The 26,998-nt window shown below is 42.0% G+C and overlaps 1 protein-coding gene across 2 annotated transcripts in view; it reads left to right on the top strand.

The window, feature by feature from the left end:
* The window catches only part of SYNPO (synaptopodin), a 93,013-nt gene extending 70,479 nt beyond the window's left edge, over nt 1-22,534 (top strand). For both annotated transcript variants that reach the window (XM_048489791.1, XM_048489792.1), the window contains exons 3-4: nt 4,041-6,340; nt 19,751-22,534. In XM_048489791.1, coding sequence (XP_048345748.1) covers nt 4,041-6,340; nt 19,751-20,767 — 3,317 coding nt within the window. In that variant the 3' untranslated portion in view covers nt 20,768-22,534. The remainder of the gene's footprint in view (nt 1-4,040; nt 6,341-19,750) is intronic.
* The last annotated feature ends 4,464 nt before the right edge of the window (nt 22,535-26,998 follow it).

The following is a 26,998-nucleotide window of genomic DNA, read 5'->3' as shown; positions in this document are numbered from 1 at the left end:
CACCTGCTTTCACTGATTCATTTTCCATGAAGGTTATTATGATAAGAGAGAGATACAAACATGGCCAAGCTCTGACTTCACTCACCTCTAACTCTGAACTTTGTCAGCAGCCGGATCTGTCAATCCAGGACTCTGAGGCTCAAGTTCCCAGGGTATTAGGTGACCTGGGGACACCAGAAAGGGACACATAGAGCTCTCTTTTTCCATGCTCCAGCTCTCTTTTTCACAATGTATTTCTACTCTTCCTTCCCTTCTCCCACCCATTCTCTTTTGTTACATTCCTCCCTCTTCTCCCCTTTCTTTCCCCATTTCCTTCATTCCTTTCAATTCAGTCTGCAATCAAATTATCTTTCTGGCATGGTTACAGGGCAAATCGAGAAACAAGATAGGATCACACTTGTGATGGAGGAAAGAATTTGTCTCTGTGGACAAACTGGAGAGGACTGTGTGATCCTAAGCTAAGATATACTTATATCAGTGGGCCAAGGAGAGGGTTACAGTGTTTAAGATGGTAATGTAAGTATACTGAGTAAGTCTCCTTCATGGAACATCTCTGGCCTAACTGTACATCATCTGACTGAGCATAGTTGCAGAATATGGGTTTGAATATGGCTTCACTAGTATGATGATCAGCATAGTCTGAACAACTGCTTGTGGCATCCTTGCAGGATTGCCAGCCTCCAGATGGGCCCTGGAGATCTCACAGAATCACAACTGGTAACCAGACTACAGAGATCAGGTCCCCTGGAGAAAATGGCAGCTTTGTAGGGTGGCCTTTGTGAATTATTGAGGTACCCCCAAACTCTGTTATCTTCGGGCTCCATCCCTAAATCTCCAGGAATTTTCCAACACAAAGTTGGCAACCCTACGTACTTGGCCATGTTCCAAGAAGCCTCAATATGTTTTTGCTAGTAAAACTCAATTGCAAGCATCATAAATCTGGTTCCAATTGTGAAAATGAGTTTAAAGAGGAGCTGAGGTAATTATTTGCCTGGGCAGGCCATTCTGCCCTCCTCTCCTGCCACAATCCCCAATAGGAATGGTGGCCGTTTGGCTGTAAACTTTTAATAACTGTTCTTTGTTTCTGTTGCTTCCTCTTACCAGAGGTATTAAATCATGGGAGTTTTTAAAAAGTGGCTTATAGGAAATGGCTCACTGGGAGAAAATGTGTTCTGTGTCCTGCCACATCCTTTCAGGAGCATTTCTAATAGCTGCTTCTGCCATGACCCATGGCCAGATGTTTTTATAAGCTGGCAGCACCCGTCATGTCCCAGACAGTTTAGATGGCTTTAGTTAGGAGGCACACCAGTGGCCTATATGTTGCACTTTTGTGAGATGCTAGGTGAGTTCTATTCTAGGAAGTCCTTGGGCTCATTAGTTTGAACTGCTGCTTAGGAAGCATACAAAATGGTGCAGATTTTATTATCAGACACTGCCATCTTGTGTTCAAAGAAAATGTTAGATCAGCACTATGCATCCATTGTCCAAGGGATGAGCCTCCAGCCGCACTGAGACAATTGTTTACTTTCCTAATTTTTATGATAACCCGGCCCATTATGCTTAGCCAACCCTCTGAAAAGAAGGGGAGATCTGTGAGACAGTTTTGACCTGGCCAATTTCCTGCTAGCAGCATGTTTATACAGGGCATTTGAAACCAAATGAACTGCAACCTGAAACCTTTTGAAGTCTTTCAATAAATTCCTTTCACATACAGTCATTCGTAATCACAAAGTAAAACTGCATTCAAGACAGGGACACAACCTCCCAGGGACTTTTTTTCCCCCCATGTTATTTTGTTTACAAAATTGTTCTTGTATGTAGTAAGTTTGGAAACTCTGGGATTTTCCACTCTCGAAACTGCAGTGTCAAACTGTGGTGGTCTCAAGAGTAGAAACTGGGGGGTGGGGGTGGGGAAATGACCAATTACCCACTGAGGGCAGCTACCAGACCCCTGCAACCAATTAGTTATCCTTAATTCCTAATGAAATGGTCATAAGGCTCCTGCCATAGTCTGTTGTCTGTTCGCTTTAATTATATTAGAAGGAAAGATTTTCCAATACATATTTAGCTTTCTTCAGCTTCTAATTTTCCTGATAATCGTTTTTTTAAAGTTCCCCTTCCTTGACCACTCCCCAAGCTTTGCACCATATAAGACTAATTTTAGATTGTCACATGGTTTATACCAGGGATGAGTGAAACATTATTGCTTTATCTGAAGGTTATGAAAATTGGGGAGAAAAACACCAAGTAAGGGATTTTTGTTTGTTTATGATTTGCTTTTTTAAATGGCTTCCTTCTTGCTGTAGTTTGCTACTTCCTAGTTTGCAAGGCAAAAAAAATGTATTATTATCAGAATGTATTAGTATCAGAAAGAGTACATTTTGAATCTTAAATATGCCAGAAACCTTGCCTTGCTGAAATGATGGGTCTTAACAGAGCTTGGTGAACAGAGTCATTCAAACCCAACATTTCTGCAAATGTTGCTAGCGTGATTAGTTGCAGTAGAGAAAAGGACTGCTGTACCTTTAAATTTTGGCAAGTAAAGGGTGACTTTTGTAACTTCTGCAGAGATGACAAGCATGGTATCTGCTAAAATTTCAACTGAATATTCAGGACCCCTGTTTTCTATGGCATCTTCTGTTTCTGCTCATTGATTTCCAATGAGAAATAAAATAAATGCTAGAAAATACAAATCATAACAATCCAAAGTTAGGATAGGAAGACATAAAAAGCAGGGGAATATTAGGGTTCCTCAACAAGTTTTCAGGATCTTCCTTCTCAACTAGGGTTGCCAGCTCTGGGTGGAGAAATACCCGGAGATTTTGGAAGAGGAACCAGGGCCATCTTAACAGCATTATAAGCCCCCAGACAAAACAGTGCATGAGAGACATACACATACATGCACATGTGGTTGCAAAAGTGACTGATACTAAATCAGAGTCAAATGCTACTATCCACTGTTATCATTAAAAAATTAACAATAATATTGTCCATTATCTTTAATAAAACATATGCTAAATATGCATTTTTCAATAGCAAATATTTATAGTATAGTATTTATTTGTCAGCAAGTCATAACATACTTGGATTAGCATGGGGCCCCTGTGCTCATGGAACCCCCAGGCAACTGTGCAGCGTGCCCTGAGTAGAGCCTGAGGAGGGTGGGATTTGAGGAGGGGAGGGACTTCAGCAGGGTATAAGGCCATAGAGTCCATTTTCTCCAGGGGAACTGATCTCTGTCTTCTGGAGATCAACTGTAAGTGGGAGATCTCCAGGCCTCATCTGGAGGGTGGCAACCCCAGTTCCAACCTTAAATCCTTTGACAGGGGAGGATGAGAAAGTAAGTTGCCACATACCTCCTGACACACTTTCAAAACCACCTCCATCAGTTTGATCCTGTTTACTTAAGGAAGTCATGCATCCTGTTCTCAGTTAGCCCTGCATACAGTATTTGCTTTTCCTTGAAAACTCTTCAAAGTGTCAGGCCTCTTATATGCACGTCTTTGTAGTACATGATAGGTGAGTACTGTAGGCTAGCTCTACTGTTATTTTACCATTATTATTTATAGAAATAGTAAAATACTTTCATATCTCTCTGTTTGTTTTATTATATGGATGTTGGCTTATTATATGGTTGTTCACCACCCTGAACCCTCCAGGGGAAGGTGGTCTATAAGACCAATAAATAAATAAGACCAATCAATCAATCAATAAGAAGGATATGTTACATGTATTATTCCTGCTCCCTGCACCCCCCATATGACAGACCCCCCACGTGATAGAAAGGTGTGCGCCCAGGTGACCCCATGTCCCTCTAGGTCTTTCGCCTGTGACTGAGATATAGATGTCTCCATTGTAGTTTAAGTAGCAAGTTTTTATGAAAACACAAAAATAGTGAGGAAGTATTTGCATTCTGATGTCATCCTTTGAAGATAAGTGGTTTTGCATGCATGTATATGTGAGAAAGAGAGCTGAAACCATGCTTTGCAGGACTCCTTGATTCCACTTTTAACATTGTCTGCCATATTCTTTTTCCTCAGATATTTCAAGAAGTGCGAGTCTTTCTGAAAAAGAGCTGAAGGAAGCAAAAGCCAGGAGCCAGAGAATTGCTGCCCAGTTGACAACCCCACCCAATTCTAACTCCAAAGGCGTGCTGTTGTTTCACAGACGCAAGCAGCGAGTGAATGCGTTTACCTTGGAAAACACAAAGACAAGTACGGAACAAGCAGCTTCAGAGATCAGCTCCAAAGCTATTCACCACATCATTCCAAGCCATGGGAAAGAGCTCCATTTGAAGGAGATCTTAAGTGACAACAGGGAGCTGAAAGGATTTTCCTCCATCAAAGATTCTGGGTTGTGGGAACAAAAAGGCAGCATGGAGAAACATGAGGAGAGCCTGGCTGAGGAGGGCCCTCAAAGGAATAAAATAAAAAATGAGGAGACTGTTTCTATAACAAACACAACAATATCTTCTGAGGAGATTCTAGCAGAAGACTTTCAACAAATCCCTCTCAGCGTGTACCTAAAAGAGAATACAGAGACTGTCTCAACTAATGGAGTGCATGAACCTGCCACCAGTGAGCTTGAAAAGTTGCCTGCTGTTGAACACACACCAGTTATTGACAATGTGAAAAATGTGCCACCTATTGTTGATGAGGAGCTGTACCTACCTAGCACTGATAAAGAGAATAATAGTTCCGCCCCTAAAAAGCAGTTGTTTACACTGCAAACAGACAGCGAAAATAATGTTATTGATAAAAAGCCATATTTACTGCTTATTGGTAGTGAGAATAACAACAATGCCTTTGACAAGGAATTGTATGTCCCTGTTATTGACAGGGAGAATAATGTTCTTGATGAGGCGTTGAGTGAAACAGTTATTGACAGGAAGGAGAATGGAGAGATTCTTAACAAGGAGGAGGATATGGCAGTTATTGAAAACGAGAAAAATCTCCCCACTACAGACACAGAGAAATCCATTCTAATTACTGACAGCCAGCCCAAGGACACTCTGACTCATAATAATAAGCAGTACTGTGAAGTACGCCTGACTTTGTCCAAGCCAATGCCTGTGAAGAACCGAACAGCAAGACCCTTTGGGACTCAGTCGTTAGTTACAACTCATACACCAGCAGAGGAAAGCCCTGTTGTGGAGCTTCCTCCACCACCTACCTATGCAGAAACATTTTCCAGTCCTCCTCCAGTAACTAGAGTCAGGTCACCTCCAGCCTATTCAGCTCTGTATCCTACTGAAGAGCAGAAAGCCTCCGTTCCACAAGTAGTGAACTATGAAGTCAGCAGACCAGGACCCCCCTCTGAAGAAGATAGAGAACCACTTCCAACTAAATCAGGCATTCTGGAGGAGTCCATCGGCCGCAGAGCAGCCAAAAAGTCCATGTTTACTTTTGTGGAGAAGCCAAAGGTGGCTCCAAATCCCGATCTCTTGAACTTAGTCCAGAGAGCAGATAATAGAAAAAAGCAGAGAGGAAGAACAACTCCTGAGGATGAACCATTTGCTCTGGGAGCAGAGGCCTCTAACTTTTTACCAGAAAATACATTAGATGGTCTAACCCCAGCTACTGCAGATAATGCCCCAGAATGGTCTTCATGTCTAAGGTCACCAAGAATACAACCGAAACCTAAGATAAAATCCAACCAAAACCTAACGGAGGCAAGAGGAAAGGGAGCAGAATTATTTGCCAGGAGACAGACAAGGATGCAAAAATACATCATAGAGTCCCCATCACACCCTGATATAGCCAGATCACCTTCACCTACTATTTCCCTCCCTCCCTCCTGGAAATATGCTTCAGAGACTCACCTGTCCCCTATGGCCTTCCAACCTTTACCCAAAAGCCCAGTGAGATCTCCAAGAGCTCCCCCTCCTGTACCTTTGTACAACAGCAACATGACAGAGAGCGAGATTTCCAAAAAGGAATTGGAAATTTCTAAGCAACAGCCATACCAGCTCCAATCTTCCTTGTTTATCCTTTCCCCAGCCAAAGATCCAGTAAGATCTTTACCAAGAGCCGCACCACCACCCAAGCCTGTGGTTCCTGAGCCCAGCTATATGAGACAGGCTTCTTGCCCAACATCTCCTTTGCCACCTTCACCTGTTTTCTATTTACCTGTCCAGTCAAGTCCAAGCAGACCATTACCGGGTCATTTTGCTCCATCTGCTGGAACTGTACCTGAACCTCGAAATATCACAACAGCTACTGGAGCATCAACAGGCACATCTGTTGAATATTCCTCCAGAATTTTGTCTCCAAGAGCTAAAGGGGTCTACCAAGCTCCAAGACCTTCTTTTTCCACCAAGGATGCAGGAATTGAGCCTCAGGTGTGGAAACCTTCTTTTTACTACAAGTAATGATGTTAAAAGTGTATGTGTACAGGAGTTTCTTCAAGTGGCCAAGACTATGTTTAACTGGTGATTGGTAATGTGCAAAAAAAAAAAACACCTAAAGCAAAATGAAGACAGCTTGCAGGTTATGAATATAAATGCAGCTTGCCTATACTTTAGTCATATTGCAGCCTCTGGTGGGCAAGAACACTTGTACACAAAAGATACTTAGTTTAATCAAACAGACAGGGACTTTCTGAGGCATTTCTGGAGCAATGATCTGCTGTGGAAGCTCATTCGAGCATAAAACCTACCATTGTGAAATCTAATAGGCCTTGCTGGGCCAGTCCTAGCAGAACCTGTGCAATTGGATCCATTGTGTAGATCAAGTTTCCAAAGAGAAAGATAAACAGCATGTGAATGCAGTGCACAATAGGAGTATAAACATAGTCCAAGTGTAGGAGTCCTAGAAAACTGTTAGCAAAAACTTGGCTGAAACAGGACAAAAGTCTAGTGCCTTCTTTCTTCTCACGCCCAGAAATGTTATGGACTTTGACTCTCTGGCTGCATCTCTGCTATGCCTTTTGAATCTCTCCTGTGCTCTGCAAGACATGTTTTCTCTACACTGTCTATATTCAGAGACTTCGTCGTGATATCCTTGGAGCTTCTACTCTCTTCTCACCCCAAAAGGCACATGCCCTTTTCACCAATGAATGCCTTTAATTTCGGACAGCATCCTCTCTGGCTTTATCTATTCCTATCCTGACTGTGTTTTCTTTTTCATGCATTTTCCTTCTTTTTCATGATTTCCTCTTTACAACAACACTGACAAGGAAAAGGGGGGCACACAATGCACACACACACGGCTACTTTCCAAGTGTCTTTAATGCATAGCAATGATGGTAAACCTTCCCTGTTTTGCAATGACCATGGGCCACAGAATGACCCTCCTCCTCCTCCTCTTCCTTGAAGGGTCTAGAAAAACTGTGGAAGTCCACCCTCTGAGACTAAACAGACTTCTGCTGTTCACTTATGGAGCCACTGTATCCTGCCTATGCTGGTTGTTATGAAAACATACACAATATAATTGTTACAATGTGTAAAAATAGCACCTCCAAGCAAACTTAACACAAAAATACATGTAGCTCAGTAAACAGTTTAGTGTTTGATGCATACTAGTGAGTTTTCAGAGGACTAAGCTGATTTTGAAGTTCTATTATCAACTGCAAGCAGTGAAGGTTTTGGAGTTTGCAGGCAGATCTTAGGCTCACAGGTGACGTGGTGACCTCATAGAGTTTTCAAAACATAAGACGTTCAGAGGTGGTTTGCCATTTCCTGCCTTTACATAGTGATGCTGGTATTCTTTTGGTGGTCTCCCATCTCAATACTGGCTAGGGTGAACCTGCTTAGCTTTCAAAATGTGAGAAGGTCAGGTAAAAGTATTCTTTAGCAGAAGAGACTTTTTTACACTAGTCAATATAAACAGATATCAGGGCTGTACAAAATAGGACCCCCATGACTCAATATTTCCTGATAAAACTGTAAAGAAATTTTGTGTTTCATCCAATAAGTTTGTGAACCTTATGTTTGTGGAGATTGGAAGAAACTATAGGGCATGTCCTAAAAGACTAAGAAACAAGGAGAATAAAGCAAACCTCAAATTGAACATTTTATATCTGAATCTCTTTCCTATGATTCTTGTTTAAGGGTACTGAATATTTGGAGCTGACACTATCATTAATAAAGAGACTCAGATTCAGCCTCCTTTGGAATTTAAATGTAAATGATCTCTTTATGTCAGAAGTCTTCCTTCAAAAACCAGCTCCCTGCTACGTTATTCTACTGGCCAGAGGCAATATTGAAAAACCTTCCTTTGCCTTAGCTAAGGGTGCCAACTCTACATTGAGAAATTCCTGTAGATTGGTGGCAGAGCCATGGGACAGTAGAGATTGGAGAGGGGAAGAAGCTGAACAGGCGTTGTGATGCCCTGCAGCCTGTAATTCCAGGATAAGTCCAGGGCCCCAATCTGACCTTAGCTTCTGCCCTCAGATTTTGTTTTCTAGGAGACCAATAAAAGCAGCTGTGCAGGTCTGTATGAAGAACACCATAATCAAGTCTATGGCCTAGTGTTGTACAGATGTAATCTTCCATCTTCTTTTGAGAGTAACACATGAGGCATTACTAAATACTTTTGCTGGACTGGTCACTTATCCGTGAGCAAGATCAGACAACCCAGAACCACACATTAGCTACAGAAGTGTGTAGGCTGGGGATATGGGAGCCTGTTTTCTCTAAATATAGAGTTTATTTGTGATTTGATTTTTTATATCTTCCTTACTCCAGGGGCCCTATGGCGCAGAGTTGTAAACTGCAGTACTGCAGTCAAAAGCTCTGCCCACTGTCTGAGTTCAATCGTGATGGAAGTCCGTTATAGTTAGCCAGCTCAAGGTTGACTCAGCCTTCCATCCTTTTGAGGTTGGTAAAATGAGTACTCAGCTTTCTGGAGGTAAAGTGCAGATGACTGTGGAAGACAATGGCAAATTGCCCTGTAAACATAGTCTGCCTAGTAAATAATGGAATGTGATGTTACCCCATAGGTCAGTAATACCCAGTGCTTGCACCTTTACCTTACTCCAAGGAGCTCAGGACAGAAGACACACTTCTCTGCTATTTTGGTGGGCCAGGTTTGGTGAGATATAGTGAGTAGTCCTAGGTCACCCAATAAGCTTCCTGATTTCATTCTAGGTCTGTCTGGTCTTAGTTTCACTCTCCAACCACTTGTATAACATTGCCACTATTTCTTCCAAAGCATCAAAGGCCTTCGATGCTTACATGGAGTTTAGTATGAAATATTATGGAGTGCTACTCCGTAAATGTTTTCACTCCCCCAGTTAGCAAGATTTTTAGTGACAACTACTTTGTAGGTTGATATTGTGATTCCATTCTGTGGAAGGGAAAGATTCCTCACACCCCTACAATGGCTGAACTAGACTCACTATTGAAAAATTAATCGACTAGCTTCTATAGGGACTTGGGTAAAATGTCCTCCAAATTGTTTCACTTACCACCATCCATAGCGTTTTGAGTATTGCAGCTTTCACCTTGGACCTGTGTTTGAAATGGAACTTTGTACATTCATACGTATGCTTCCAAGATGGTGTTCCATGCATTGTGTATAGATGTGAATTATGCCTGCTTGGACAGCTGGAAAATTTTAGATTTTTAAAAATAATCTCTTTTTGCTGTTGATTTAAGATTATAAAGACTGGGGATCATTTTGCCCAATTTTGACTGAAAATACTGGCCATGCAAACTGCATGATGATCATTCCCTTCTGTGAAGTAAACAGGGGAGGATCCTCAGAAAAGATGGGAAATTGCTATGTAGTGAAACCTAAATTTCCCTGTTACCCTGGATACAGAAGTACATATGTCTTTATGGACATGCCTTTAGGTTAATGTGTACTTCATTCACACAAGTTACTTTGCAAGCCAAAGGATGATTCTTTCTGAAAGAAGCAAGCGAACTGCAAAACGACCTTCAGGATCAGACAAACTGGCAAAACCTCTCAAACCCTTCACTGAGAACATTTTGCACTCCATTTTCTGTTTGGTATACCCCATGATTTTTCAGATCAACCACTTTATTTAGTGACAGATTAGAATGCAAATATATGACACAAGTAAATTAAAGTGGTAGATGTATCCTCCTCTCTCTCTCTCTCTCTCTCTCCCTCTCTCTCTTCCTGCCTGTCTCTTTCTCTCATCTTGCTAAGCTGCCTGACAAATCCTCCCACCAATACATCAATGAAGGGGTTTAAAGTTGAAAACACTGCCTTGGATCCTAAATTGATATCCTGTGCATCACTGCATTTCTGTTGGCAGAGGAGGATTGGGGAAATTTTGCCAATTCTCCTTCTTACTGCAGACATCTGCTTCCTCCCTCCACTGATCCTGAGGCTCCATTGACCCACAGGAACACAGTGTTGTGATAGGGGGTACAGGGGTCTGCAATGGGAGGAAGGAGACAGAGGAGTGACCCTCCTCTGTGGTGGATTCTACACAGCATATGTATAATCGGTTGCAGTAGTTATAAAGGAACCCGTTTTCCTTTTTTGTTTGTTTGTTCACATGTGTGCCGTTCACCCATTCAGGGAGCAATTGAAGCCCATGGAAACAATCTGGGTTGCTTTCACGCCTTTAATTTCCTGCAACACATGCATAGCTGCGCAGGCATACAGAAATGAACCCCCACAGCCATGCCAATTATCCCACAATACAATTGGCTGTACCTGTGTAGCTACACATGTGCAACGTGCAAAAGAAAAAAAGACCTCTCTGCAACGGCTGAGCAATAATGCACGTGTTGCTTTAGATCGGTCATACTCGCTGCCATGGGGAGAAAATGTGTTTGGGGGACTTTTTGCCCTGTCAGGGGCTCAGAGAATCTGCCCACAACCTGCTGGGCAACCTGCATAGAATGACAGGTGGGTGGATTCTCCCTGACAGTGGATGGCGCACAACTTTAAGTGAACAAGTGTAAGGGAGGAAAATTAAGCATCTCCTGCCTGTTGTGTTCGCACTGGACGACCTCCATCCCGGGACTGTGCAAAAGGATCACTGGTTTCATGATCTTTGAAAATCCCAGGTTGAGGGGAATAAAACAGGCCAAACTCATTTTGTAATGGGACCAGTGCAAAATCCCTCCCCCCCCCCTGAAAAACAGCTTATATAGTGTCCTACACCCATTATATTTGGCCTGTGTGGAATCCACCTGTGTTATGATTCTGCTTGCATCACTTAGAATCCAAGTTATCCCCAGACAGGAACATCCACAAAGCACTGAAAGACTCATGAATTAATGCTTTAATACATGGTTCAAATTACTCAGTCATGCATTTGTTGCTAACAGTACATGCAGTAATTCTTCCATATTCTGTACCACATCTACATTTGGTATAATAGTGCTTTGAATGTTGATTTAAGTCTTGCAGGTTCAACTCCAACAGAAAAATATTGCACGGAAAACTTGTGCGTGAGAAAAATTATAGCACACTAATGGATGTACAGGCTACCTAGCAGTCAGGATAAACTGTACCTGGTAATTGCTATTTAAGTTCCATAGGGAAGCTTGTATAGACATGACAGAAAGCTCTACAACATCAGCTGATTTATAGGACAAATGCCTGCAGAGAATGTTGGGTATATCACATGCTTAGAGATGGGAAAGTTAAAAAGGTGGCAGGAAAATTACAGGGTAAGTGCTATGAGATAGCTGGGTATTTATAGAGCAAAGCCTTCTTTTATGAACTCCAGCATCAGGGCCAGTTCCAGGTGCTGAGAAGCCATGGTCAGAGAGTGTGCACCTCCCCCCATAGCCACTACTAGGCTTCCCTTTTTGCCTACCAAGGGACTTTGGTAATTGGTGGGAAATAAATGTACAGGAAAGACAGACAGACTACCCACATGCCTTCGCATCCTGCAGACAGGCTCTCCCACCACCTGGAGTTTCAGGTGCCCATGCTGGTGGGTGCAGCTAGGCGCACCACAGCCATCACCACTAGAAACACTGATGCTTTGTGCACTACCGGTATATCCTTCTCCAGCAGCCTTCAGGGACAGGGCGGGATACAAATCCAATAAATAAAAATAAATAAATATGCAGCAGGAGGCACAGGTGATAACATGCAACCTAGCAGATCTCTGGCTACATGAATCTCTATTGGAGACTTGGGGCGGGGAATGGGGGGATTTTAAAATTAATAAAATGACAGCACCTCGTGGCTTGCTAAACAAATGTGACATTTGCTTCAAGAGAGTAACAAATATTTAATGTTGAAATATGAACACAACTTTACAACAGTTAAAACTAAATCATAGTGGCTATGAATATAGCACCACTCAGCTATATAGAATTTTCAGTGCCCTTCACAAAAGGTACTCAGAACAATAACAGATATCAGCAGTGCCCTCCCTGTAATAAAAGAAGCAGGGCCCGGGGTGGGGGTGGGGGTGGGGGGAGGGAAGTCCAAAATATTAATTAGAAGTGCAGGGCTGCTTCTTCCCCATCTGTTCTTCTTTGGTGGCTATGGCTGCTGCAGGTCTTTCTCCAGTTTGGGCCTGTAAGGAAATAATCAATTCCCAATCAATGTTAAAATGGCATGGGTTACAAAAGCACTCCCAAATAGGCTGTGAGTGTAGACATCAGAATAGATGTGTGAGTAGGAAGTCAGCAGCATTGGCCCCACCAGAATCCACGGGCCCTGGCTGATGCTAGCCCTGACTGAAATAATGTAAGGTATCATCTTCACACAAACTACAGGATTATGCTGCAGTCTTTGGACAGAGACATTTGCTGCACATTCCAGTTGTAGTACGCATGCCCTCCCATTTGCTTCTGAAATCCTTGTTTGAATCCATACTTGTGCAAACATCCATTTATTTTAACAATTATTTTTTAAAACAAAACAATGTACAGAAAGCTTTTTATAGAAGTGCTGTTAGTCTTATGAGTCTCCAGTAAGGACTTATTTCCAGTGTGCTTCCATCCTCCAAAAAGGAAACACTTATCTTAGAAAGAGTCGCCTGGCAGTACGAAGGGAAGCCGAGATGGACTTATGCACTCACTAAGTAAACTACAATTTAGGGCCGCAGGTTATAGGGGGCCTCTAAATATTTTAAAATAGTAAATTTCAGCATTAGAATTGGCTACAATATCATGTTGTGAAAATGGGCTCTGAAAGAACATGCTGTCTGAAGGAGTTATTTCTCTGACCTTTTTCTTTTAAATGTCATTCCTGCTGAGTACAGCTACAGCCAACTTCTTTCACTCCTTGGTAGAGAATCCCTCCCTCCCCCCTCCAAGTTATATTCTTTCCAACTTGCTGAGAAGCTAAGACATATGCGACTGCTTAATTTTTGCTACAGAAAGGATCTAGCTAAGCTGCAAATCTAGGCTGGATTCCAGCAACATAAATTTGGATGAGTTCTCAGTCTCTTCCTGTGGAAGGGTTGAGCCAATTACTGAAACATGCTTTTCAGAATTAAAAGCCATTGAAAGGAACACCCAAAGAACCAAAGCCCAAGGAAACATTAATCAGCCAAGTGTATCCTTCTCAACAGTTGGGTTTAAAATATAAAAGAAATATTGAGGGTGAGATTCCAATTGCTTGACCTACAACAGAACAGAGATATAAAAGCAATTGTTTATTCCACTATCTCCAGGCTAACACACTTGTGTATTGAAGAGTGCTTTTTCCTCTACATTTTCAGTATTGTTTCATAAGCAACACTTAATACTCTCGGAATACACTGTAGACCAGTTTATCAGAATCAATCAAATGGCATTTGAGCACCCTTTCAGACTTTGCTCAATACTCTCACAATCAGAATGGAAGATGATAAACAAACAATATTGTAGATGTACCTGACCAAGGAGATGGAGCAGGATAGTGTTGTGGGTTTTCCAGGTTGTATGGCCATGTTCCAGTAGCATTTTCTCCTGACGTTTCGCCTGCATCTGTGGCTGGCATCTTCAGAGGATCTGATGGTAGTAAAGCAAGTGGAGTATATATACCCGTGGAATGTCCAAGGTGGGAGAAAGAACCATTTTTCATTGGTTGAAAGTGTTAAGAGTGCAATTTGCAAGTGTAATTTGCATGTGTTAAGTGGAATCCACCCATTTTCACATATGTATGTAACACTGAAGTTGCATTATCAGTTAGATAGAGCATCTGCATAGCAGTTGCTTGGCATTTTAATTCATTTAATTGCTTCCTGCAGAGAAGTATCCTGTGTCTGGGTGGTGTTCACTAACCATTGTCTTGATTCTGGCATTTTTAAGTACTGGTAGTTAAATTTTGTTCATTTTCATAGTTTCTTCCTTTCTGTTGAAATTGTCCATGTGCCTGTGGATTTCAATGGCTTCTCTGTGTAGTCTGACATAGCGGCTGTCAGAGTGGTCCAGAATTTCTGTGTTTTCAAATAACATTCTGTGTCCAGCATGGTTTATCACGTGTTCTGCTATTGCTGATTTTTCCAGCTGAAACAGGCTAATGGTTACTCTACTACAGACGTCAGAAGAGCTGCAAGACCAAGACAAACCACAGGAATGAAGATTAACAGCTACCCAGGGGGAAGGTGTTCTTACCATACATCAAGGGAATCATTGATCGAATAGGGAAACTGATGAAGAAACATAACTTCCAAATGATCTTCAGAACCACCAAGAAAATTCATTTACATTTAGCAAAGGATAAGAGGAATCCTCTAACTTCTGCAGGAGTCTACCACGTACCTTGCAGCTATGGACAAGTTTACATGGGGACCACAAAACGTAGCACCCAGACATGAATAGAAGCACATGAAAGGCATTGCAGATTATTTCAGCTGGACAATTTTTGTTCATTTTCATAGTTTCTTCCTTTCTGTTGAAATTGTCCATGTGCCTGTGGATTTCAATGACTTCTCTGTGTAGTCTGATATGGTCCAGAATTTCTGTGTTTTCAAATAACATTCTGTGCCCAGAAAAATCAGCAATAGCAGAACATGTGATAAACCATGCTGGACACAGAAAATCCACAGCACTCTAGTGATTCCAGCAGTGAAAGCCTTCGACAATACATGGAGCAGGATAGTTTTGCTTTTTTTAGTCCCTCCCCTTTCAATGAAAAGCTGAGAAAATTTGCAGTTGAGATTCAGGACACAAATTCAACATGATTTTTAAAGCCCTTGGAAAATGGATTACAAAATGAGAGGCTACTGCTATGGATAAAGGCGGATGACTTGCCAGCATTCCCATTTGTCAGAAATAAATATGGCTACCTGAGCTGTCCTATACAGAAGTTGTACAGGGTCAGATACACAGCTTTCAGAGGGGAAAAGTGCAACAAAGCTTAGATAGTGTCATTCAGCACTGCTGCCAACTTTGCCATCACTGTATGGGACAATTACCGAGCCAATTGTGGTGGCAGTGGAACAGCCTATATTGCCAAGACATTCACCACTTACTGGGTAGAGCTGCTCGCATGGTTTAGATTGACTGCTACTCCAATCATCGCTGCTGTCATCTGGGAGAAGGAAGAAGCTGTAGCTTAGAGGAAAGGAGGAGGTACTGAAGCAAGCCAGGTGGCAAGGAAGACACTGGAGAGGGGAGTAGGAGAAAGGGAGGTTGGAGCAAGGAACGTGTGGAATCAGAACAGCAGGAATGAGAAAATGGGAAAGTGAGGATATGCAGCAACAATTCGAGAAGGACAGAAGTGGGGGAGGGAGGAAAGGTAAGTCGTAGGAACAAAGTAGAAGTGAGAGGAAGGATGCTAGAACTCTTTCCCAAAATGTTTGTTTGTTTGTTTACAACCCCAACTGGTTCATATATTCCTGCATATGCAGACAACAGATTCCTAGAGAAGTATTTAATGCTCAAGCATAGAAACCAATACAGTGTATGTAGGTTTGGTTGCCAGTTCCAAGATTGGAAATTCTTGGGAAATTTGTGGCGGGGGGGGGGATGCTTGGGGAGGTCAGAGTTTCAGGTGGGGAGGGAGCACAGTGGGAATGAGATGCCATAGAAGCTGCCCTCTTTCAGAGATACTTTTCCTGTTGTCTGGAGATAAGTGATAATTCAAGGACAGCTCCAGACCCCAACTACAGGTTGGCAGGCCTATAATTAAAAATAAGCCCACTGAAACAAAGACAGGATACAAATGAAATATATTTCATAAATATTTGTTAAATCCATGCTTATTTTTCAATAAATGTGGATGTACAGGATAGCACTTGAATCCCTCCAAAGCATGACCATGACTGATGCAACTGACAAGTGTACATTTTAGTGTGACTGTTGTGGTGCTTTTTGAGTATCTTACAGATGATTAATATCGCATGTGAATGCACATGTGAACACTCATTCACCTTGCTTGGAGTGCTTTGGGGATTATCTTTTATTGAATTTTGGCTTTTAGCTTAGAGCAGGGGTAGGGAACCTGCGGCTCTCCAGATGTTCAGGAACTACAATTCCCATCAGCCTCTGTCAGCATGGCCAATTGGCCATGCTGGTAGGGGCTGATGGGAATTGTAGTTCCTGAACATCTGGAGAGCCGCAGGTTCCCTACCCCTGGCTTAGAGCATATGAAGGTTTTTGCCAAAAGGTAATTGAGGAATGTATCTGGTTTGGGAAGTGTTTCATGTCTGCATTACTTTTTGGGGCAGGGTATGAATTTCCTTTTCTTTACTGCCACATTATAGTGGCAGACTCTAAACTAGAGAACTGGGGTTTCTTTTACTCATTCCTACAAATGAATCCTGCTTTATGACCTTGGCCCAGTCACAGTTCTCTAAGAACTCTCTCGGTTCCACCTACCTTACAAAGTGCCTGTTGTGGGGAGGGGAGGGAAAGGAATTTGTACGCTGCTTTGAGACTCCTTGAAGTAGAGAAAAAGCAACTCTTCTTCTCCACAGAGAATAGGGAATTTGAAGCAATATTCATGTGAGCTCCTTTTACTCTGATCTAGTTTGAGGCAAAAGACAGAGTTTGAACTAAAAGCTTGTAATCCTTGGCCACAAAAGGTATTAGTAAGCCACTTATGGTCCTATTGCATGAATGGAAAAACACAGAGACCAAAAGAAAGGGATTTACATGCAGCAGGGAAGTCAATTTTGGTCATGTCATCCACCTTCAGTAGAAAGCTAGGATTCACTATAGATCAGGGAAAGGAACAAACTCCAATGAAAATCTACTTCCCTATTACAATTTATACTACACTTCATAACATTGTCAAATTCTCCTGATACTGAGCCTAAAATTTCCAATATCTTACTGAAATGTGGCACAACAGAGGGACTATGATGTGCAGACAGGAATTAATTCCACTTTTCTGAACCTAAAGCCACATATGGCCATCATCCAAAGAAGTAACTGGAGCCATTATGATCAGATATGCTGAGTGTGATGAATGGCTGTCCCTGTGTTTTAAGGTTAAGTTGAAGATGAAATCAAGTTGTACTGTGGTCTGCTTGGAAATACTCTGAAAACTTGACTTAACCACCCAGTCTTACAATCTAACTAGAGAAGAGGATGAAGGATCCTTTCTATCCTCCAGCCTTCCAGGATAAATCATAACTTAGGAAATTTTAATAGGTAAAACTATGTAGGAAAGGGAGGGTTAAACTCTTCCCTAATTACATCATGGCCCCAATCAAAATAGGGTGCCTATACAGCTGCTTTTTGCCTTTAAAATACTCCACAAAAGATCACACATAAGCCTTTCAGAGACCCAGTACTTCATCTAGTTGTGCCCTCAGTAATAACATGTAATGCGTATATCAATGCCATGCAAAGGAAACAACAAAAGTTATAACTGGCAATCTTTGCACTGCTGTCCTAAATACTTCCACTCTTTCTATTTACTTCTGATGATGGCTGCAAGCTATGCTAACCTGGAATGCATTTGCCAGAAAATTGGAAGCAGGTCAGGGAATCTACTTCTCAACAGTAAAGCAAGCATGACAATACCAATTCTTTCGTAATGTTTCCAAGTTATAAGATCCTATGGTGCAAGAAAGGGGAAGATATATGGAACTTCAGGGCAGGAATGTAAGAAAACTGTTACTTGTTTTCATTGACATTTCACAGATACACATCCTTACATTCTTTTGAGCAAGTGTTATGTTGGAGGGGGGGTCTTTCTGTATCTATATGTTCCTATTTATTCTGCTTCTCATGGACCTACTATCCCCTAACACCCACTGTGACCTCTAGGATGCATTTGGTGTGATGCTGTACGGCTGTTAATGAAGCCATGGGAATTTCCCTATTCATTGTGTGCTTTGCATAGAGTAGAATAATGATATGATCTTCACATTTACCTATTTTGGCTTTTGCTCGGTTTTCTCTGTCAGTAGGAAGTTGAGCAGATGCCCATTCATTTCTGTACACTGAGGAAGCAGATCATTTGGGTAGTCCTGTAACTCTGCTCAGGATGGCCCTGTTTCTCTATCAAACAGTTTCTGAATAGTGACTTGTTTTTCACTTTCCACACACACACACACACACACACACACACACACACACACACACACACACGATTCATTACAATGTGCATTCACCAGCCTCCATGTGGCACTTACACACCATTCATTGTGTTTTCACAAAATTGAGGGAAAAATCTCAATATGATTCATCAAGACCATTTGGACAACTGTGCCACAAGATATTACACCAACTGAAACAACTTCTAATTAGCAGCCTGTCAATATTTGGGGCAAACCATGTAACACAACTTGGCTTGTGGATCAATTGATGAGTTGGAGAGTCCCAAAACCGCCAGCAGCTGCTGTCAGGAACATTCTTCAGTAGCACGGATACAAACACATTTGTTGCAAATGATTTCACTGAAACTATTATAGTTAACCTCCATATGACAGATATGACATCTAGCCCTTCTCAAAAGCATATGGAAAAAACACCTTCATAAAGAGATGTCTACCTATATAAAACAGAAATCACAAGTTTTATCCCTTAGATCTTGAGTTCTGAATGGGATTAGGGCTAGAATGCCAAGCAAGGCCTAGTAACTGCTGGGAGTTCTGTTTGCAAGGTTGTTGTGGGGGGAGGGGTTGCTGGTGTCTTGATGATGTCCAAGGTAGCTCTAGGACAGTGGTTCTCAACCTGGGGGTCAGGACTCCTTTGGGGGTCGAACAACCCTTTCACAGGGGTCGCCTAAGACCATCGGAAAACAGTCTTTTTTATTTTATATATACCAATTTTATGGGTGGAGGTCACCACAACATGAGGAACTGTATTAAAAGGTTGCGGAGTTAGGAAGGTTGAGAACCACTGCTCTAGGACAAGGTAGCTCTAGGAATCACTGGAAACTCTATGGTAAAACCATAGAGTTTCCATTGGTTCTTGGAGCTGCCCACTGTCACTTCCTTGCTATTCCCAGAAATCCCTGTGCTGGAAGAAGAAACTTGTTTGTGTGAGAGCCATTACTAGATAGGGCCTCCACAGGTGTTAACATTTTCACAGATTCCTTTTATAGGGCAACATTTTCACAGGCAGTTTACAAAACACTGGGGTAACATAATACTTAGGCTACTGGGATTTATTTCTCTCCATCTTGTTCTAAAGCCCTTTCTGATTCATTTTCTTTAGTTATGTAAACTTTCACAATTATATAAACTTTCACAGTATTTAATATTCTGAACTTATCAGGAAATGGTACTACAGGGAGGTCATGTGTCTGGCCCGCAACACCCAAAGAGGAACTGATTTCTGAGAAAGGAACTGAGAGGGCCTGCTCTCTGAGCCACGTTTCCTCTTACAATGTCTATTTAACACTGTAAAATAGATCTAGTTGTACTTTCATATTGAAGGGACAGATTGCTAACCTTATATTTGTTCCCCTTACAGGAAAGAAGAGTGTCCCTCCCTGCTTCCCCAACGTGGATTCCACAACTGATTCAACAGCCTATCAGTCTGGATGGTTGGATAAGTACAGCCCAAACATCAGAACCTGAGGAAGGACAGATGGAGGCTTTTCAAGCAGTCATGATCCCACCTCCTATGTCTCCCTCCTGGAGTGAAAGGTCTCTGTCCCCATTTCGACAGGAAACTGATCCCAAGTCCAGCCGTCAGATGCAAGCAATGCTGGCCAGAAACATCATCAATGCTGCCAGAAGGAAGAGCTCTTCTCCTAAAGCCACAGGAATAGATAGTTTCAGGCCCTTCACTCCCCCTGCCTCCTCTGCCAATGTGTCATACTCAGGCAGCAGTCCTAAGAACACAAGTACTCATTCCTCAAGCCCACTACAATCTCCCAAGCCAACAAGAATGGAAGGATACAGACGTGTCTCTCTCCCCATCACATCCTCTACACCACCACAAGATAGTGCATCATCAAACAATAGCCCCAGATTGCTGGGCAGCCATTCCACCATTTATAAAAGCCCACTACAATCTCCAAAAGCAGTGCGGATGAATGGGAACAAGTACTTCACATTGCCTGCCAGCAGTGGGGCAACAGTGTTCAATGCAGCATCCAGTAATGGACCGAGAACATTGGGCAACCATTCTATGAGCTACAGGAATCCAGCACCATCTCCCAAACCCTCAGTCATGGATACTCACAGGATCTTCACAACACCAGCAAGTGCAACCAGAAAATCATCATGTGCTAGTCCTAAGAATCTGGACAACTGTTCCCCAACCATCAAAAGTCCCCTGCAGTCTCCCATGATGGGAATACATTATCCGGTGAGGCGCTATACCACTAGTTCACCTACCAACTCAGATGTGTCCATTGACTCTGAAGACTCTGGGATCAAATCGCCCAGTATCCGCAGCTTCAACATTTGTCCCCGAGGCTGGAACGGAAGCTTGCGGCTGAAGCGAGGCAGCTTGCCTGCAGAAGCACCCTGTACCTCCTAAACTTGGGATTACAGAAATTAGCTAGGAAATAGATGAGATCTGTTATTAAATATATCTGTAGCTCTGTAACTACCCACTGTCCAAATCCTGTCCAAATCCTGTAACCAAATCCCGCTGTCAAAATACCAAATCCTGCCAACCTAGTTATGTATCAGGAAGGAGTGGGTGCTGACAAGACAAGATGTAATTTTTCATTTCAACTTTTTTCTGGGGATTTTTATTATAGACTAGAACTTGTTCATTAAACAGAATAACTTAGGACAGAAATGCCCTAAAGTGAGGGTAATGTGACTCTCACTTTACCCCAAAGCACCAGATTTCAGGAGGATCCCTTCTGTTTCCTCTCATCATATATTTGCTTTCACAACATTTGGGTCAGCTATCTCAGTTGGGCAAGATTCATCAGTGCCTTCCTTGTCCAAGGAGGGCTAATTTGACTTGGACCGCTTTTGTTTCCACTCTGAAACATCAATTTGGAGGATGTCAAATATGAAACCTGCAAATTGCCTTTTCAATGGAAGAAACCCCCTTAAGATGTCGGTGAGCAAGCCGAAGAAAAGGTCCACCAACCATGTGTCTGCCTTCTAATGCAATATTTTTCCTACACTCTGATGTCTCCTCGATTCAAGCCTGCCTCCAGTGACCTGAAGGGATAAGTAGAAAGCAGTAGGGGTCAAAAGCCCACTCAGTAGTTATCCCTGCTAGCTGATGTGTATGGCAAGACATGGCTTTACATAAATTCTAGAAGAAGATAGCTATGGCATTCTCCTCTCTGGACTTCAGGATCTATGACAAAACTACAGTGAGAGTAAGAGCTGAGAGGGAGTACTGAGCTGAGTTACAAAATGACAAATCGAAGATCTTTTACATGTAAAGAATTCAAGTCCAATCTTCAGAAAGTTGCCAGTGTCCAACAAAATCTGGAACTCTTCGGAAAGCAAAATAGTTATTAGCTACGTGGAGAGAACATGATAAATGCTATAATCCTCATACAGGGTTAATAATACCTGCAAATCAGTGTCTGGTAACCAATCTTTTTTGTTATGAAAAAAGGCTTTCTATGAGTGAGCAGACACAGGATCTTTCTGTGAGGAGAGCCTCTCAGTCCAGCATAGGCCAACGTGTGTTTAACTGAGGCAGACCATAAACAACATTCCACTGACCTACAGATTTTGTTAAGGTGTTGGGAAGTGGATATGGTTCTTATATTAACTGAGAGCTTATTAAGTGGTAAGCCTAGCTTTTTTATCCTCCCAGAACCATTATTTTATATAAGAGCTGATTCCAGAGGAGAGGTTCTTTCCTGTGGTGTTCAGTGGTTGCCCAACTCATACTTGCAGCAGAGAGTAGTGTAAAAAGTATTTTTTGAAAAACTCTTGTTAGCCATGGTTTCCCTCTGTTGTCATGCCACCATCATGAGTCTCCATCCAGCTTTTTGTTACGTACTGCAGGTATACCTCTGCTCAACTATAGTGCAGTACTGCATTTTTCTTTTTTCTAAAATCACATATTTGCATGGTGCTGCTCCAGAGTAATGTAATACTTGAATCATTTGGCTACACTAATTGCACACTAATTGCACAGGGGGTCCCACTGCAGTCATCTATATTGAAAATTGGCTACCTACTGCTTTGGGGGAAAAGTCAAGTAATGCAGAAGAAGAAGAAGAATTTGGATTTATATCTCCCCTTTCTCTCCTGTAGGAGACTCAAAGGGGCTGACAATCTCCTTGCCCTTTCCCCCTCACAACAAACACCCTGTGAGGTGGGTGGGGCTGAGAGAGCTCCGAAAAGCTGTGAGTAGCCGAAGGTCACCCAGCTGGCGTGTGTGGGAGTGCACAGGCTAATCTGAATTCCCCAGATAAGCCTCCACAGCTCAGACGGCAGAGCGGGGGAATCAAACCCGGTTCCTCCAGATTAGAACGCACCTGCTCTTAACCACTACGTCACTGCTGCTCCCAATGTAGTAACAGTATCACCCTGTAAATGTAGTAACAGTATCACCCTGAACCCCCACCCACCCACCCACACACACCCAATTTTTAAAAATTCAGTTTTGTTGATATCATCAATACACCGGAAGCTCACTGTGAAAATGCAGGTGAAGGGGGCAAAAGAGGCATTTCCTTTCATTCAAACACAAGGTGTAGTTTCCCTTCTGGACACATGAAAAAGACAGTATCAACATTGCCAGGTGAGGAATCTTTTTTCAGGCTTTTTAAAATGTGGAGTTTATAGGGGGAAATGGGCTGTTCATGACATGCACAGAAATGAAAGATACCATGTGAAAACAAAACAAAAACAATGGAGAAAAACCTCCATGTGGAATCTGCGGAGGAAAGCAAAATTCAGGACTTTCCTCCATATTAGCAGAATGGTATCTGAATTGCAAATACTTTGTTAGGAATCTAGTGGATGAGAGAAATATAAAGAAGACAAATTCCAAGTTAGGATCCTCCTGGGCTGGTTCTCGAAGAGTCTGTATACCACAGTAATGCTCTTTCTAAACAGTGTGTTTCCACACACACACCCTTTGCCATCAGGATCACAAGCTAGTTGGCTTATATCTGATTCATTGGTAATAGTGAGGAACCTTTTTGGTATTTATAAGGTACACAGGAAGAAACAAGGTGGTCTGACAGACGAATTTGCCTATTGGACTCTCTCACATCAGTCGCAATTAAGATTACTGTCACATCTCTATTAAAATGAACCTTCTCTCTAATTTATACAACCTAATGAAGGTTCCTCCTAACTTTAGCCTCTCCGATCTTGACCATTTTCTCTCTTTCCCATCTACTGTGTGGTACAGTGTCACACAGTCAGTATTCCCACTGAGATTGGCATGAGCAGGGCCATATCAGGTGTTCTACTTGTTTGCCTTTGATTCTGCACTAATCATCTATTTTTATCACTGTAACCTTTAAAGACAGGAATGTGGTCTCAGTATTAATTCAAGGTGAGCCAGGAGTGAAGTTAGATCCCCATCTTTGTTTTCTTCTGTTCATGCATAGCTTATGTGGGAACATAGGTAGAGGAGGCTTCAGGCTGTGGGTTCCTAGGAGACATTCCACTCAAGCTTAGGTGGCATTGATGCTGCTCACATTACATTGCGCTGCAGTTTCACAACAGGGACAATAGGGTTAGGTAAAGAGAAGCCAGGCACCATAAACTAAGTATATCATCTCTGAGAGACATCTCTGAAAAATATCTGATGATTATAGGCATAAAAACTGGATTGCAGTATCCATGAACCTGTTGAAATAGAGCACACTGGCCCTTTCTGCACAACTAAAATAAAAAGTTTTGAGGCAGGAAATAAAATGTTTCCTCTGAGGAGTTCCACATGGTTTCCAGCCTCAAAACATTTTATATGCATCCTGAATATTAGCAATTCTTTTTCTGAAAACGTTTTCAAAATGTTTTCACTTGCTGTGTGCATGTCTTTAAAATACTTCCCATGCCTCTCTGCAGTCCCCGGACTTCCTCCTTGGTGCCATTTTTTGAGCTTGCTCCATCATCTAAAAAACCTGTTGCATCAGGTTTTTGGGGGGTGGAGGGTGATATCTTTGAAGCTTAAAAAAGACATGACCCAAGAAGAATCACAGCACAAGGATTTGAAGCATCAAGGCTACGAATCCATGGCAAAGTCAAAACAAAACGCAAGAATCAGAAAATGGTGGCCAGGAAGCGTATCAAGGGGGAGAGTGTGAACAAAAAGCGGGGGAATTGAAAATGTTTTGCAAACGTTTTCAGTGGCTTGTGTGGAAATGGCCACTATTCTGTATTTAGCCCTTATTATGTTATTGTGGGGGCCTGTCAGTGGAATGTTGTCATTTGCCAAGAAGGAATTCCTGCGGATTACAGCCTTAGGCTGTAACTCCTTGCCCTTTGTCACCCATATAACCTGCTTCAGATAGCCTGCCAACCCACATTTGGGCTGTGATATAACATTTGGGAATCATTGCTGCAGGCAACAGTGGGGACTCATAGTTAGTGAAGTCAAAATAAACATTTTGCTGCTGCAGGGACCTGAGCTCTGCCTTGACTCAGCAGACCCCACGAGCCAGAAGAACAGTGTAAGAACATCCAGTGCTATGAAATATTTGTTTCCCCTGCAGCTGCTTGGCCTCTGGGGACTGGAGGTTAAATGGATACTTTGGTTCTGCTCTGGTTTCACTGAAGGAATGGCCAGGCAGGGACGAATATCAAACATTACATCCCACACTGAGGCCTCTGTTATGACTGATTGGCTTGTGTGATAAAATTCAGCCCCACAGATGGGCGGCCAGAGAGCATATGGTATATTGAGTGTCATTCTCAGATAGCTCTCTGGCTGGTCAACCTATGCACTGTGAGGGGGAATAACAACATGGGGGAAGGGGAGATTGCAAGGGAAGGTCGATTGAGCCCTCTAGAGGTTCAAAGTGTCAACTGCAAGATTTATCTTAACAAGGTAGACACATTTTTATGATGTGAAAATAAGGACAGTACCCAGAAAAATAATATTGTGGCAAAAGAAAAGCTCTACCACTGGTGCCCTAGGAAAGTGTTGTCTGGTGATTGGAAGGAAATTCTGCATGTTGCTGAATGTATGAGAAAGTCATTGATCCAGAAGAAGGTGTTAGAAGAAACTTTGAAGATTCTGAGACTCTGTAGAGGCTTTTTTTTTCTTGAACTGTACAGGATTGCCATTAATGCTGTTTGTGGCTTGAAGCAAAGGCAGGACTTGAGTGCAGGAATGGAAGTGTGTGGAATGAAACATTATCATAATAACACATTCCTGCTCTTTGCGTGCAAAAGCTCTCTTGCTTTCCAAGGAAAACAGAATTTCAAAAAGACTACAAAATATATACTGAAGTAATAAATTCTGAGGTGTGGTGTTTAAATACACCCTGCTGACCCATGCCCAAGCCCTGAAAGCACGGATGATCTAAGCAGGCTTGGAAGCAATGCAAAGAGTATTTCATAATACTGAAAAGCGGTGAAGGAAGACAATATAACGCAACCTGAGAAAGATTGGAAGTCTTTGGAGCGGGGAGGAATGGAACAAGGGGAGACATCTGATTCACACTTCCTGACTATGTCATTATGAAATAGGCTTCAGTTCTTTCTCCAGTTATTCTCAAGTGATTATTTTTGGTCGCTGGAACAGAGCACGTTTTCATGTAGAGAAGGGGCAAGAAAATTAGCATCCTATTGCTCAGCAAAGTGAAAATCTGGGAATATTAGCAAAACAGGATTCAGTCACATAGCATCACCTGAACTGTCCTTGCTTGAAATAACTCGCACCCATGAACACATGGAGCTGCCTTACACTGAATCAGATCATTGGTTCATCAACAATATAAGATGGATGTTTAGAAAACCAAGAATAATTTCTGTTGAATAGCAGTAATGGATAATTTTTTAAAAAAAATGTTGATGGCCAGTTGTTGTAGAGGTGCTGTTGTTTGTTCAATTAGGATTTTTAAAGAGTTTTGCAAAAATATTGTTATTCAAAATATTGATAATGTTAACTTTTTCAATGTATTCAGATACTGATTGTAAATAAGAATGCATGACATCAGAAGCAACACATAGCTTGCAATATCCACACTGTTAAAAAGTGTACACATTTCCCCATTTTCTGGTAGTTTACTCAATCCAAGCGAAGAATTTGGCCACCTATGATGAAATCTTTTTTCACTGTGGTTAGTTTTCATTATAGACCCAACTGACCCATTTCACAGGAAGGCAAGTAACAAAGTGAACTGGATCATAAATAACATGTTGTGTGTTTGTAAGGCCCCCATTTGTATAAATTATTAATCCCTAACTTCCATGGACAGTTCAGTCAAATATCCTTGCTCACATCTGGATTCGTTTTCACAGCAGAGAACAGTAGAAGCTTTGACTCTTCTTTATTGAGGGGAAAAAAATGCATTCCAAAATTCAAATAAATGAAATTGTTTCACATTTTACAATGGTTTTTCCATGCAAAGCAGACATAATTTCTGCTTCTTGGGAATGACTACCAGAAAACTATGAACAACAAGATTAATTCCAAATTGATGCCTCAGTGCCATAGTCTTGAGTTAGCAGCATGCAGATGGAACACAAGTAGGGAATGCTCAAGTAGGAAGATGTTGCTAATTTCTCTTAAGAGTTTGTAGGACTACTGGTGACTTTTTTGGCTTCTGGGATTCTCCATCCTGAAACTCTATAGTTAAGATCTTTACATAAGCAATGT

Source organism: Sphaerodactylus townsendi, linkage group LG03 (assembly GCF_021028975.2).
Source record: "Sphaerodactylus townsendi isolate TG3544 linkage group LG03, MPM_Stown_v2.3, whole genome shotgun sequence".
Classification (NCBI taxonomy): domain Eukaryota; kingdom Metazoa; phylum Chordata; class Lepidosauria; order Squamata; family Sphaerodactylidae; genus Sphaerodactylus; species Sphaerodactylus townsendi.
This window is presented reverse-complemented; position numbering and strand designations above follow the sequence as displayed.